Raw genomic sequence first — 13,553 nt, 5'->3', positions numbered from 1 at the left:
TGGCACCAAGCGTTGTGTAAACCACCACCACGCGGAAGCCCAGTCGGAACGCCAGGCAAATGCGTTGAATGTGGAAATGTAGGGAATAAGTGCTGTCCGGGTGCGTTCTGGTGTTTTGCTGCTGCACTGGGTGTTTGCAACTGCGCCTATCATTCGTATTGTTTTTTCACCAGAGACATGCATGCTTTGCCATCTCTCTGTCCCTAATCTGTGAAGCTTCCCAAAAGTATGGATCCTCTTGGCAGTGATGGTCAAGCAGCTGCTATTTGGCATATCCGGTCTTGGTATTGGTTAGTGGGCAATTAATACCCAACAATCAAGCCGCACATGGCACCACAGACCACGTAGGACAGTTCTGCATTGATGCCTCACGTCCATTGACTTTGGCTCAAGTTTTTTAGTTCAAGTTTTTCGTTGCATCATGCAGGCAGCAAAGAAGGGGATTCTTGCACCGCCGATGGATCTGGCGTTTGCAAGACTCCACCACCTGGAATGAACGGTCTGAGATGCGTATTGGTAGGCTGAACTGGTGCAAAGGAGTCATGTGGGCTCCATGTGCGAGCCTGCTGCAGATGGTAAAAGTTATCATTGCATTGTCAACGAGACACCGCTTCCTCGTGACCACTATCAACTAACCATTTATCTCAAATGGCCAGCTACTTACTAAACATTAATCAGGTTCACATGCCATCCCCCCCAAACCTCTCCTGCCTAGCCCTGCCGCAATACCACCAACCATTGGACCCTTGTGCCAACATGTCATTACATTAGCCAAGCAAAATTACTAGATCAGCCACTCAGGAGTAGTGCCATGCCGTATTGCCGTAAGCATCCCCGGTTAGTGTTGCTCGCTCGTCACCTACCGCGACAAAACTGCCGTGTTGTAACAACCAGTCGCATGCAAGTAACGAGGTCTTTTGGTTCGTGTGGCTTGGTTCTGTCGGTTGCCTGACAATTAAGTATATACATTGCTATCCAGCGATGTCAGGGCACGCAGCGAAATCAGGGAATTCGCTTTGGAGGGATCATGTGCGTGCCCTTACACAACCCTGTTGCACGTTCCTCGTTCCTGGTCAGTGTTGCTCGCTCGTCACCTACCGCGACAGAACTGCAGTGTTGTAACAAGCCTCAACTGCTGCCCTCTCTCCCCCCTGACCCCTAACCCCTACGGGGTTGGGGGCGGTGGGAGAGAGGCCCAAGGTAGGTAAATGTTGACAGCTTTGAGCTGCCACCAGCCCCCTTTCTTGCTCTGTCTGCAATCATACCACGAGAGCGAAGGCCCGTTCTCCCCCATAACGAAGCCGTCTGCTTGTCGACGGTTACCATCAATTTCTTATTTACAACGATTCCGCTTCACTTTGGCACTCCTTTCACTTTCTTGGGATTCGTGTTGTCTTACTGACTGGATGGCCTGGTCCAATGAGTGTGCTGCAGGTAGCCTGACTGCCTGCCTGACCTGACAAGAAGACCACGAGACCAAGACTCAAGATACCTGACTACTCCTTCATTGCCCCCAGGAGCCGAATGCCTGAAGATCGTGGGTGACCTGATCCCCGATACAGCGACTGCTGTTAGCCCCTCAGTTTATTTCTTCGCCAGTGGGCACCATATCCTTTACCCGAGGAGCAAGGTGATTCTATCTCGAATGCCCCACTGTTTGCCTTGCATTCAGAGAATGCTAGTACCCGCAAGCACTCTGGCTCCCACCGAAATTCTTCGTACAGTGTTCAGCCTTGGGCACTTGCGTCTTTTCCAATTCGCGCTCGCTCCCAGCCCCTCAGTCCCTGCTTCCGCCCCTCCTTTGCCCCCAGTTGCCTTTCATGAGATAGAGAAATGGGTGATACCTTTCCAGCCCCCTATTCCCCGCATCCGTTCCACTGCCCCCAGGAGCCATAATCCTGAGACTAGAGACAGGGTGATGAGCCCTTTCTCTAGTGTCCCTCAACTGCCCCTCAGTCCCTGCTTCCATTCCATTGCTGCCAAGAGCCCATTTTCTTGAGGGCTGCTCGGCTAAGAGCACCCGCGCCGCGGCTACACGGGAGTGTCCTAGAAACGTGCCAGTACTCCTTGCTGTGAACAGGAAACCCAAAGATATGAACAAAAATCAATTAAGGGGCGCTACCTCTAGCCCAACGTCCCAAGGAGGCCGGCGAATTACCGTCGCGAGCCGAATGTCGGGCCAGGCTTCCGACCAGCGGGTGAGCGCAGGGGATGCCGGATGTCGGGTTCCCACGCAAGCGAATCAAATTCTTGGTATTCCCGAAAACAGTGCTCATCTGACTGCCCCCCCAATCCTGTCGGATCCCTCTCCAGTGCAAGAGGGGACGCAGACATGCACCATACCCCGCGCCCCGAGCTCCGTTACAACACACTTGGGTGACCACCAGGGAGAGACTCTCCCTAGCGACTTGGAACCAGTCCTTCCCAAACGAATAAGATTGGCTTTCTTTGGGCCCTTGGACTGTGTTGCCTCGCGCTCAGCTTTCCTATTGTCAGCCAATGCAGCAACGATGTCGGTTCTTAAAGGCTGTCACTACAGTCGTCATCGGAACAGTGCAAACGGCATCCCTTTCTTGGTACTCAGTGTCCGCAAGGATGCAGATATCAAAAAGATCTGGTTGGCAGGTATGACACCGTTCGTATTTGACCTCAACCAACACTTGAAGCATTCTAAATGCAGAGTGGCCCTTTATGATCAATTCTCCTGGATGTTGTTCCCACCAAATGATGAGCGTAACCTAACTTTGGTAGCGCCGGAAGGAAACCCCACGCTTTCAGTTCATAACAGGTTCTCAGTTTTGTGCGAAGCTGGGTGGGTTGGAATGCGCGGAGAGGCCACCGAGCCTCGCGTGGGCACAAGTGCCCATGCACCGGCAACAGTTGCAGCCACTGTTGCCAGGAAGGATAAAGGAAAGTTCAAAGCGGGTTGTTTGAACGTCAGAGGCCTGAAAATTGCTAGCCAAGGTGACAAGGTCTCTGACATTGGTGCAGTTCTGCGGGACAAAGGAGTCAACATCTGTGCAGTTCAGGAAACCTGGCTTGATCCCTCAATCGATGAAATAATGTTGCCTGGTTACCACTTTGTGGGATCAGCCGGGTATCCGACTAGCACACGCCTTGGCGGGGGCACTGGCTTCCTTATTGGTGATGACATGGTATCCGATGTTGATACTCTGGTATGGCAAGGGAAAAGACATGCACAAGCAACCTGGGTACGAGTGAAGGGTACCAATAGACGGAACCATTTGATCATCGCCAGCGTCTATGTTCCACCGGTTGCAGACACTCGAAGTTCAGCAGATGTGACAGCCGACTTTGAAAACCTGGCCATTGATATTGAGCATTGGAGCAAGAAGAGCAAGGTCTTAGTTTGTGGTGACCTTAACGTATCGGGAATAGCAGCGGCGAGACCGCGGAAGTTTACCCAAGAGTCCCCCGTTGGAGAGGACACCATCAATGCAGAAGGCAAGGCATTGATACAGTTGCTGGCACAATGTGACCTGTTCTCCCTCGGAAATCGGTTTGGCCCGGAGACACAGTACACTTGTTACCCAAGGGAATTCAATGGTAGATTACCTCCTGGGTCCTCGTGCCCTGCTGAAATGTGCCCGCTCAGTCACCCACCACCCCTAGACGATGACACAGACCATGTACTGCTGTGTGTTGATATCCCCTCTAAGCTTGAGAAACGGCCTGTTAAGCCTAAGACCAATGTCCGATGGCGCCTCAACAAGTTTGAGGACCAAGCCGTGGCGAAAGCTTATCGTGATCTTATGTCCGAAGAGGTGGTGGCAGCCACCGGCAGCCTGGGTGAGCTGAGTGAGGAGAGTTCGCAAAGCGAAATCGATGTGATTGCAACTCAGATCACTGATATCATTGTCAGGGTAGCAAGCTCCACAGCTGGGAAAAAATTAAGCAAGGGCAGGCGCACTGCTCCTTGGTGGACCACAGAGTACAATGAGATCAGAGTGAAGAGCCAGCAATCATACGAGCTAGCGATGCGCACTAAGGACCCACAAGACTGGGACGCTTTTGTGTCTCTGAGGAAGGATAAGAACCGACTGAAGCGAAAGCTCAAAGCTCAGCAGTCGGTTGCAGACCAGCTGGCCACGGTACAGCTTTGGGATGAGAGTTATGGTTCTAAACGTGCGTGGCAATCAGCAAAGCAGCTGAGAAACGCAAGAGCTGGTTTTGCTCGGAAAGCGTCGACGGCTTGTCAGGGGATCCATGATTCGCAAGGAAAATTTGTGAGTAACCCCCAGCAAATCGCCAGTGTCTTCAAGACACATTACGCAAAGTTGGCAAGTCCATCGGAAGATCCTGATTTTCTTGAAGACCATCGGATTCACATAGAAACAGACTTCCGGAATTGGCAAGAAGAGGGCAAGGACGTCTTCCAGCCAGAGTTGGATGGGGAGTTTACGGAAGAGGAGATCAATAGCGCCATAGATCACCTCCCGCTACATAAATCGGCTGATAGCGACGACATCACAGGCGAACTTATCCGAAATGGCGGAGGAGAACTGAAAGCCCTGCTGATGTCACTGCTGAACCGGGTTTGGCGAAATGAAAGTGTTCCCACAAAGTGGGGGACTGGGATTATAGTGAATCTATACAAAGCAGGAGACTCCACTGACCCAGGAAACTACCGGGGAATCACGCTGATCTCAATCATCCGCAAACTGTTTAGCACCATGGTCCGGTTACGGCTTGAGAAAACGGTGGGACTTCATGAGTCTCAATGCGCTTTCCGGGAAGGACGTTCCTGCATCGACCACATCTTTACAATGGCTCAAATGGTGAATGAGTCAGGTGCAACAAAGCAGCCCCTTTATGCCTTTTTCCTGGACATTAAGAAGGCTTACGATGTGGTCTGGAGAGAAGGTCTTTTCTATAAATTGAAAGCTAAAAGGGTAAAAGGCAAGATGTGGCGGGTCTTGCTAGACTTGTTTTCAAAGTCACAATCCTCGGTCCGCATTGCTGGTGAGATGTCGGAGTCGTTCCCATTGATGGTAGGCGTTGGACAGGGCGACCCCCTCTCCACCCTACTATTCAACATCTATATCGACGATCTGTTGGAGTCGATGCATACGGACGGCGGCCCCAAAGGAATTTGCATTGCGCAAGTTTCAGCGGACATTTGCCACGACCTGAATATTTCTGACATCTTCAAGGCCCCTAAAAAACAGCAGGTCGCTAGGCGTACCTCCTCCAGATCTCAAGGGGGAGTGCGTACAGAGTGAATATGCCAGTGCTGGGAGCAGAGGCGTTGCCTACTGATGAGGTTGATAGGCAACACCTCCTCGACAATATCTGGAGTTGGCACCTAATTCGGGGGAAAGCCAGATATGTTGCATCGGCGCACTCTGCAGTGCCATGGAAGTGGACGTGCATCGGTGAACAACCACGCAGTCTTGCACCATATCTGTCAAGTTTGCCCTCTGTTCGGGCTCGTACTATCATGAGCGCCAGGAGTGGTAAACTGTTTGCCCTACGAAGCCGACTTCAAAATCAAACTTACGAGTATGTGGATCCCTTACAGTATCACTGCAACGACTGCGATGAGCATTTGGGGGATGCTCACACAGGCTGTGTTCACTGTACTGTGGATTGTCCCATCTTGTGGCCTAAAATAGACCAATTTCTTGAAACGGTTGGAGGTCTTGGATTACAAGGTGGGAATTTGGCAACTAAATAGGAATCTCTGTTGGGGTTGATCTCCTGACAAAGATTCTGAGTGTGGGTTGCGACGATCTCCCAAAGGAATTGACGGGTCGTTTTTGGTCAGCTGTGGCTGATCTCCTTTCTTGCAGGGTACAAGACAAAGACGAAGAAGATATGTCAGGTCAGGTTATGGTAAGTCAGGCTGGTCCAGGTACGCTTGCCTCAGGTGGTGGTAATGATAACACGGATTCCCAAGTAGTTCTTGGAGTTGCCAATGTCCATGTGGATGCGGTAGTGTTGTAAAGAGATACATCATCATCATCACGCGTGACGTAATGTCGTCAAGGCGATGCCCATTCATCGAGCGATAGGTTGTTGAGACCGGTGGATGACGTCGTCGACAAAGTGGATGCAGTCATCGTGGGATAGTGAATGCATGGCACTCAAGAGTACATAGATGAATGTTGCTGGTCGTGCAGTCGATCAGACAGCAGACAATCGTTGCTGGTTTGCAGTCAATTGCTCACGAAGAGGGAATGTTGATGGGTAACACCTGTCCCAGGATACTGTGTCATGCACGGCGTGTGTCTTGAGATATGCATCCACTTATAGATGTGGATGCATGTGTCCAAATCTACAAACATGATGTATACAGCTGAATGCGTCCCTTGTTGCCATGCCATGCCATGCCAACCCATTTCGGCTGAGCTTTGTCTCTAAGCTCAGTTGGAAAGGGGTCTGCACCACAAATGGCATTGGCAGTCTGATCTTTTGTTGCATGTGCAGCCAGCTGAGCAGCACGCATGCCCTTGCGCCCCTTTGCGCGTTTGGATCAGCGCTCTATACTTTCTACCAGTGCTTTGGCAGGATGGGTTGCGACCCCAATCTCTTCTCGGCATGTATTTTTGGGTATCTGGACCCCAACAACCAGTGAGTCTTGCGAAACACTGCTTTCTACTCATGGTTCCTGCTTGTGACTGGTCACCTCAGGTCCCTATCCCATCATGACTCCGACCTTCCTGATCTCTATCGCTCTTGATATATGCAGAAGACAGGAAGGAGTCTGATCATGGAAGAAGTAATGGCAGGACTTCATTGGCCACGACGGGCCTGATGCATTTTTCATATGGGAACACTCTGGCCCAGACGTGAAACATCGGGTGTGCCAAACACTCGGCCGCGATTGTGGAGAGCGTGTGAGTTGTGAATGCATGAAGAGCAAAGCATACCTTGACAGCGAGCTTGAATTCCTGGATGGTGTGCTGAGGTGTCCCGGGTTCTTCCCAGAACTTTGGGTTGGGCATGCGCCCATCCTGGTGCATGAGTGAGAAGGCCTTCATCTGCCGGAACGCTGTCTCTGCTTCGTTGCATGTTGGTATGGTGGAGTGAGGGATCTGCCCTCCAATTAGGTGATGGACTTTCTTCGCAGCCTGCGCCACTTTTGTCAACCACGATTCGGCAGGTGTGCAAGTGACGGCGAGAGATACGCGCTGTACGAGGTGATTGTCTTGAGCTATCTAGTTGATACCTCGAAGTCGGAAGTTGATGGTTTGGAGTAAAAACCCCGATGACGCTCCCAGTGCCCCTGGCTGGCCCACCTCAGATCCCTAAAGGAAAGTGAATACATGGGATATACTAGGAATACGAATGAACAGACAAGCGTGGAGAATGGCGGTAAATTGTGCATCGAGATGTATGGATGCAATGTGACATGTGCAATCTGGTACTATCTTGAGAAGTGTTGTCGTTTCGAAAAGAGCTCTGCAGTATCTGCGAAAATTTGCAACTTGCCAAATTTTCTAGTGGACTAGGTGTCTCTTTTGGCCATGCCATCAACGCCCTCAACTGCAAAGTATATGGCTCAGACCTGCCTTGAGCGAGAACTGCGCGCCATTCTTACCAGCAAAGCGATGCGCTGACCATGGCGCGTACCATGCTCTGCAAGATGACATTTCTGTAGTTTTAGATCATTGCGTACCTCGGTGTTGAGGAGCATCCAGTGCCAAATCTTGGCCACTTCGATTCCCGGACAAACTAGGTCGCCATGTTTGCGCCTCTGCTGCAGAAAGAAGTACAGCTCCGAAGCCAGCTCTGCCGGTTTATCAAGTGCCTCACATCCTTTTCTCAGATCAGCTAACGCAGCGTGGCTCAGTAGAGGAACAGACATATTGGAGGTCGACAAGACTTGTCGACAAGACTTGTCAACACTTATCTCGCTCGCGTCATGTGTAGCATTCTCCGCACGAAATTCGTCAAGGAGAACGCACTACCTCGATCGAAGTGATTTTGTCGTAGCCCAAGCCAAACACTGAGGTAAAGAGCATGCTCTGCCAGCACCTCTACCAGAAGCTGATAGCTGGCGACCAGCCTGGTCGAACGTGTCTGACGTCATCTGACTCGGGCCCTCGACGGGGCAGATGGCATTGGCGATGAAACATTGGCAATGAAACTGTCAGTGCTTCTATATCCCGGAATACCGAACATGAGGGAAGGGGAAATAAAGGATCGCGTCAGGGTTTGGGTTTAATATTCACAAATACACACCGAAATTCCTGTCCGTTAGCCCACCGTCCGCCATTTGAACGCTCGATACAACGATTGCTGCCTGTATGCCATTGAAAGCAGACGAGCTCACCAAGACGCCTCAACTAGAATCCCATCATGCACGTTCAAACTCACAGCTTGAGGGCATCAAAAAGCACGCAAGCTTTGCAAAGTCCAGGGAGGCCGCCACATCGAGTTTCGCTGCGATTAACACGGCCAACGGAAGAACACAATACATACAGGGTCCAAATGGTCAGTCCACGATGACTCTCAAGTAGGTGCCCACCCTGCCTCGTCTGTTCACGCAATCGGCATCCTCCACGCAGCCACAAATGGCCCTTTCAACTCGGCTGAATCAACCCCCACCGAGCTTGCGCTTCAATGCATCCATTGCTGCGTTTGCGAGCCGGCAAACATCAGAGTCGGGGTGTGCAGACATTTGCACAGTCTCCCACTGCGCTTTTGCAGCGTTCAAGTCGCCGACCTCCGTCAGCGCATCCCCCAGCATGGCATGAAGCTCGAAGAGAGGCTCGTCAGGAGGTGCCGCAGCCACCGCGCGCTGCAACACTGGGATGGAGGTAGAGTACTTGCCCTGCTTGACATACAACCCGCCGATCTCCTTGAGCAGGCTGAAGTCGTTGAATCCACAGCGGAACCCGAGGCGCAGCGCCTGCACATTCCACCACCCGAGTCGCGCTCGTAGGGTCCAAGTAAAAAAACCTGGTACGCTGCCCTGAAAGGCTGGCATGTTTAGCGGGCGAGACAATGCAATTGTGCATAGGGTCATAGGCTCATAGGGTCCATGTACTTGGGTTCGCCAATGTCCACGAGGATGCAGTAGTGTTGCAAAAAACATGCATCATCCTCTGTTCCAGCACCCATAGCATTCGATTCTATGACCTGCATCTCCTGAAAAGAGGAGAGATCTGTTTGCACAGTAAAGCCAGGTAGCCGACAATCGCAAGGTACTGTGTAGAGTGGTGATACACAAAGCGTTCTATGCATGATTCACAATATCAGGAGAACATGGCGTAGATACAAGCAACTGTTTCACCATCTGACAATCTGGCAAAACGCCAGCTAAGCAGTTGTGATATTTTGTCTTTAGACCTATGAACAAAGCGTTCTGAACCGCCCACACAAGGTCGATGCGGTGGATTGGACGTATGTGGAACATGAATAGGCTGAAGAGCGGATGCAGCTCAATCAAGGCATACCTGGTCGGCCTCAAAATCGTTCTCCGACAGAAGCTGCACTAGTGCGAGGTAACCCCACACAAGAGGGTTCTGGTTGTCGTGAATGTTAGCTTCCGTGAAACAGAGGTCCGCATTGCCCAGGTCCCCTAGCCTCAGATAGCCCTTTCCTGCCCCCAGCCAGGCGCTCGCACAGGGCCGAGCCGTGCAAGCCTGCCCAAACACAGCCACAGCGTCCTCCAGCTGCCCTGCATTGAGGTAGCCGTCTCCGAGGCGTATATACACGTCCAAAGGGCACCCAGTGGGGGCCTTGCGGAGGGCCGTCTCGTAGGCTTTCACTGCGTCAGCAGCCTTGCCTGCCTTTGTGAGCATGTGGCCGAGCAGCACGAGCGGCTTCACGTCGCCTTCTTTCGCCGTGCGGATGCAGGCCTTGAGGATGGGGGCAGCCTTCTCGGGAGCACCCAAGAGGCCTAGGGCCTGCGCTTCGCAGATGGGCAGCTCCGGTAGCTTGCCTGCGCCTTCGATCTGAGCGGAGATCTTGTGCGTCTGCAGCCAGGGTCTGCAGTATGAGGGTGACATGTAATGATGTGTTCTTGCAATGCCACCGCATCTATGTGGACATTAGCAACTCCAAGCGAGACTTTGGAGTGCAGTTTCCCTCACGCGGAAGCATCCAAACTCCTTTGTTGTGAAGCACTTGCGGGATGTTGAGTGTATCTCAACGTCCGAGGTCTGGAGGCTTGAACCGAGAGCAAAGCTGAACAGTTGATATTGCATCATTGCAAACGAATAAAACAAAGAACAAGTGAAGAAGGGCCCCTCAACGACCAGGTGTAGAAGGGGTGAGAGTGCATGTGCCCAGCAGCATTATCCGGCGTGCACTTTTGCAAGGAGGGATGAACAGCTAAAGAAGCAGTGCTGAGACATCTGCGGCACTCACTGCTTTCACTCTGCTGACCGGCAAGGTGTTCAATTCTTTCCTTTCAAATTCGGTGGGATGGGAGCTTCAGTTCAGGCATCGTATGCGGAACTGAGGGCGAAGACAGGGGGGCGTGGCTGCAAAGTCAGTCCACTCAAAGAGACACAGAGCTTTGGATGGCAGGGCCCGCCTGCCTCCAGACTATCGAACAGTGGGCACACCTGCTGAGCTAAGCTGCCGAGTTGCAGGTCAAGCAGCAAGATCTCGAGCTGCAAGAACGCATTGCCGTCCAGAGGTAGCCGACTCTCAGCAAAGGCAGCGCTGGCGAGCTGTTCCGCCTTGAAGCGCGCGTTGCGGATCGTCGCCTCCCTATCAGGGACACGGTCGCCAAGCGCTGCGTACACCATGGTGAGAAGCGCCCAGGCAACGGAGCTGCTCTCGTGAAGCTCCACAGTGTGACGTGCAACCTGCATGATGCATCATGATGATCATGATGATGATTATGATGTATCGATGGGGAACGGGGCTATGGAGCTGCTCAATACTCTAGCGACAACAGCGAGCGCTGGAGGGGATGTTATCAAGGAGGGATTTGTCACAAACGCGCTTCGTGAACTCAGCATCGGCCTTTGTAGGGGCAATGGTGTGATGTATCGGCGCTCTCTTCAGTTCTGGCTCGTGCGAGCGGCCGCGCGTTCATAACAGGCTTGCCTGTCCCGACCGCCGACGTTCAATGAGCTGTAATGTTTCGCATGTGTTGATGTGGTTGTTTTCGGCCTAAGCCGTAGCTCTTGCTCTTTCTCTGTGCGATGTAATGATGATGTATCTTGTACGGCCTAAGCCGTAGCTCTTGCTCTTTCTCTGTGCGATGTAATGATGTATCTTGTTAAAGCAGTACCGCATCCACAGGGACATTGGCAACTCCAAGAACCACTCGGGAATCACCTCCAGCCTTCAAAGCTGTCCTTCCAGGGCGTTCAACTCAACAGCGTATGCCTGGTACCAAAAATGCTGATTTCATCGTAGAAATGTTTACGTGCTGATACAGAAAATGGGCAACAGACCACGATTTGCACAGCTCCACGAGGTCCATTGCATGTGCAGGCGTATCCGCACCACTTCGGCGTCCTCCAGGTACATGGTATCTGTAAAGGTACCGTTGTGCCACAAGATGCTTGCCAGTGCCAGCAGTGCTGGGAGGTAAGCACTGTCCAGCGCCAGAGCCTGACGGAAGCACTCCTCCGCTTTGCTGGCATCGCCTGATCGAATGCAAAACGTACCGTATGAGTGCCATATGTCCGGCACCTTGTCCTCAATCATCCTGCACAACCTCGTTCCAGCACGCTCGATACCTCACATCTTGACATTGTGAGTCAGATACAAAAAATAACAAGTCATGTAATCATCTCCAGCTATGAGCTGGCGGTTATATACAAGTACCTGAAAAAAATGAAATAAAGTGAACATGCCTCGGTGGTCTTCAAATCGTGTGTGAAGGCACCTTAAGCATGCAAACCATCAGCCAATGACACATGTATGCATATCACCATGTGCGTACAAGGCCTGATGTGTATTAATACAATACATACCCAGCCGTTGTCGTGCAACTCGCTGTGCTCTCCTCACACCAGATGTTTCCTTCCGGCAAGGAAACAGCCTGGTAATACTACGCAATGGAGATAGCAGCCAACACAGGCACAAAGTTTCACCACATGGCCGGTCACATCATCACAGGGACATGCCAACAAAAGCCCTGTGCTCAAGTGCTGCAATCAGAGATTATCATTCAAAGTTATCATTCGAATTGTAGCCAGCTACTCACCTCTCCTGGTGAAGCTTCTCGGCCCGTGCGGCAGACCCGCAGACCTCACACTCCGCCGCCAGTTGCTCTAGGGCCGCCAGCTTTTCTGCGCTGGGTGGCGCTGAGTCAGCAGGCGGCTTTTCGTCGGTTGCCAGGTCATTGAGGACTCCGTGCATCTGGTCAACGAGGTGTGTGTAGAGTCCGTTGTAGGTGTCCATCATTTCATCTTTGTCCATGGAGCCACTCCTGGAATACCACAACCATCATGCGTGCTGGCAGCGGCAGCACATCAGACAAGCTGAATCAGTGCTTCGCCATGATGGAGGTCGACCCCCATTTCTGCCCCAGATAATCATGCATTTTCAGGGATGCAGACCCACAAAGCAAACTGCCTGGCAAAGCACTGAGCTAACTGCCTGTTGCCTGTTGATGGGGGGCCGCGGTACAGCCCTCGTGTTTGACTCCTTGACCATGCAAGATGCTCACCTCACTGGACCTTTCAACGATCATACTTCTATGAAAATGCGACTGCGACTGACTTTATTCAGCCTCAATTATCAAGACAAATAGGGTGGCCAGTTGGGGGATGCATTGCACGTCGCATGTCATCAACAAGGAGCATTCGGTCGACCGTTCGAGTGAATTGAACTGGCACACGCGTACAGGAGTGTGAGTGTGTATGTCCAGAAGAACGGGCCTTGCCCGGCTGCATTTGAGCTTCACCAGCATGAAGATACGCCGCACAGCTGTAGTAGCATCTCAGCGGCGAGGAGCCGCACCAATGCTGTACAGAAGCACATGTCTGGTAAAAAAATGCTGATTATCCGTACATCATTGTGTTGGTGCTGATCCCAGAATATGCAGCCAGCATACATGCTTTGGTACAGCCCTGAGACTCACCTGCGGAACTTTTCCTTTACAATCGCGATGACGGACTTTTTCAAGCGCTGCTTCATCTCCAGGTATCGGCCGCTCCGATTGAGCTCAAACACGAGCTTTCGTTGGCGCTGGTCCGCCTCCTCGCTTACTGTGGCTCCCTCCGGAGTGTCAAGAGGCTGGTCCCCAAACATTCCTTGGTACTCCTTGGCCAAGGAGAGCACCATGCCTGCAGAAGAGCAATCTCCACCATCAGGAACGGTGATGGTAATGGGGCACTGAGCACTGACTTCTAAGTGCCTTACTCGAGACATCACTTGACCAAGTGCCCAGCATGCGCTGTGTCACGTTCTCAATTGCTACAAAAATTGGTCCGGAAAGTAAGTAAACCACGTTTTTCTGTGCCTATAGGTACCCTTGGAGCCGCGTTGTGTTACAACAATTTGGGCAAATGTTGTTGACGCTACCGTAGTTTGTGGAGTTACCAATGTCCTTGTGGATGCAGTAATGCAGTACAAAGATACATCATCATCAGGAACGGCAATGGGAGCATGTT

The 13,553-nt window shown here is 51.9% G+C and overlaps 2 protein-coding genes across 2 annotated transcripts; one reads left to right on the top strand and one right to left on the bottom strand.

Moving 5' to 3' along the window:
• The first annotated feature begins 2,510 nt into the window (after positions 1–2,510).
• Positions 2,511–5,243, top strand: LOC149810684 (uncharacterized). Its single transcript, XM_089994145.1, has one exon. It carries the CDS (start codon positions 2,511–2,513, stop codon positions 5,241–5,243), a length of 2,733 nt encoding a protein of 910 aa, XP_089850271.1.
• Positions 5,244–8,991: 3,748 nt separating this feature from the next.
• LOC149810683 (cilia- and flagella-associated protein 70-like) lies at positions 8,992–13,311 on the bottom strand. Its single transcript, XM_089994144.1, has 8 exons — positions 13,022–13,311; positions 12,143–12,367; positions 11,910–11,986; positions 11,385–11,579; positions 11,219–11,280; positions 10,542–10,787; positions 9,426–9,947; positions 8,992–9,117 (listed from the first exon to the last, which is right to left on the bottom strand). The coding sequence occupies exons 1-8, from the start codon at positions 13,309–13,311 to the stop codon at positions 8,992–8,994; spliced, it is 1,743 nt and encodes a 580-aa protein (XP_089850270.1).
• Between the last annotated feature and the right edge of the window lie 242 nt (positions 13,312–13,553).

This window comes from Nuphar pumila, unplaced genomic scaffold (genome assembly GCF_984573655.1).
Source record: "Nuphar pumila unplaced genomic scaffold, dmNupPumi1.hap1.1 HAP1_SCAFFOLD_226, whole genome shotgun sequence".
Lineage (NCBI taxonomy): Eukaryota > Viridiplantae > Streptophyta > Magnoliopsida > Nymphaeales > Nymphaeaceae > Nuphar > Nuphar pumila.
Note: the sequence above shows the minus strand (reverse complement) of the source record. Positions and strands in the feature narration are given on the sequence as shown.

Bases quoted from the DNA above. Each gene is read 5' to 3' on its own strand.
- LOC149810684 (XM_089994145.1), top strand. From the start codon at position 2,511: ATGTCGGTTCTTAAAGGCTGTCACTACAGTCGTCATCGGAACAGTGCA.
- LOC149810683 (XM_089994144.1), bottom strand. From the start codon at position 13,311: ATGTCTCGAGTAAGGCACTTAGAAGTCAGTGCTCAGTGCCCCATTACC. The intron at 11,580-11,909 runs GTATGTATTGTA...GCATTCGATCAG, and splicing joins AGTTGCACGACAACGGCTGG to GCGATGCCAGCAAAGCGGAG. The intron at 9,118-9,425 runs GTATGCCTTGAT...TCCTCTTTTCAG, and splicing joins ACGATTTTGAGGCCGACCAG to GAGATGCAGGTCATAGAATC.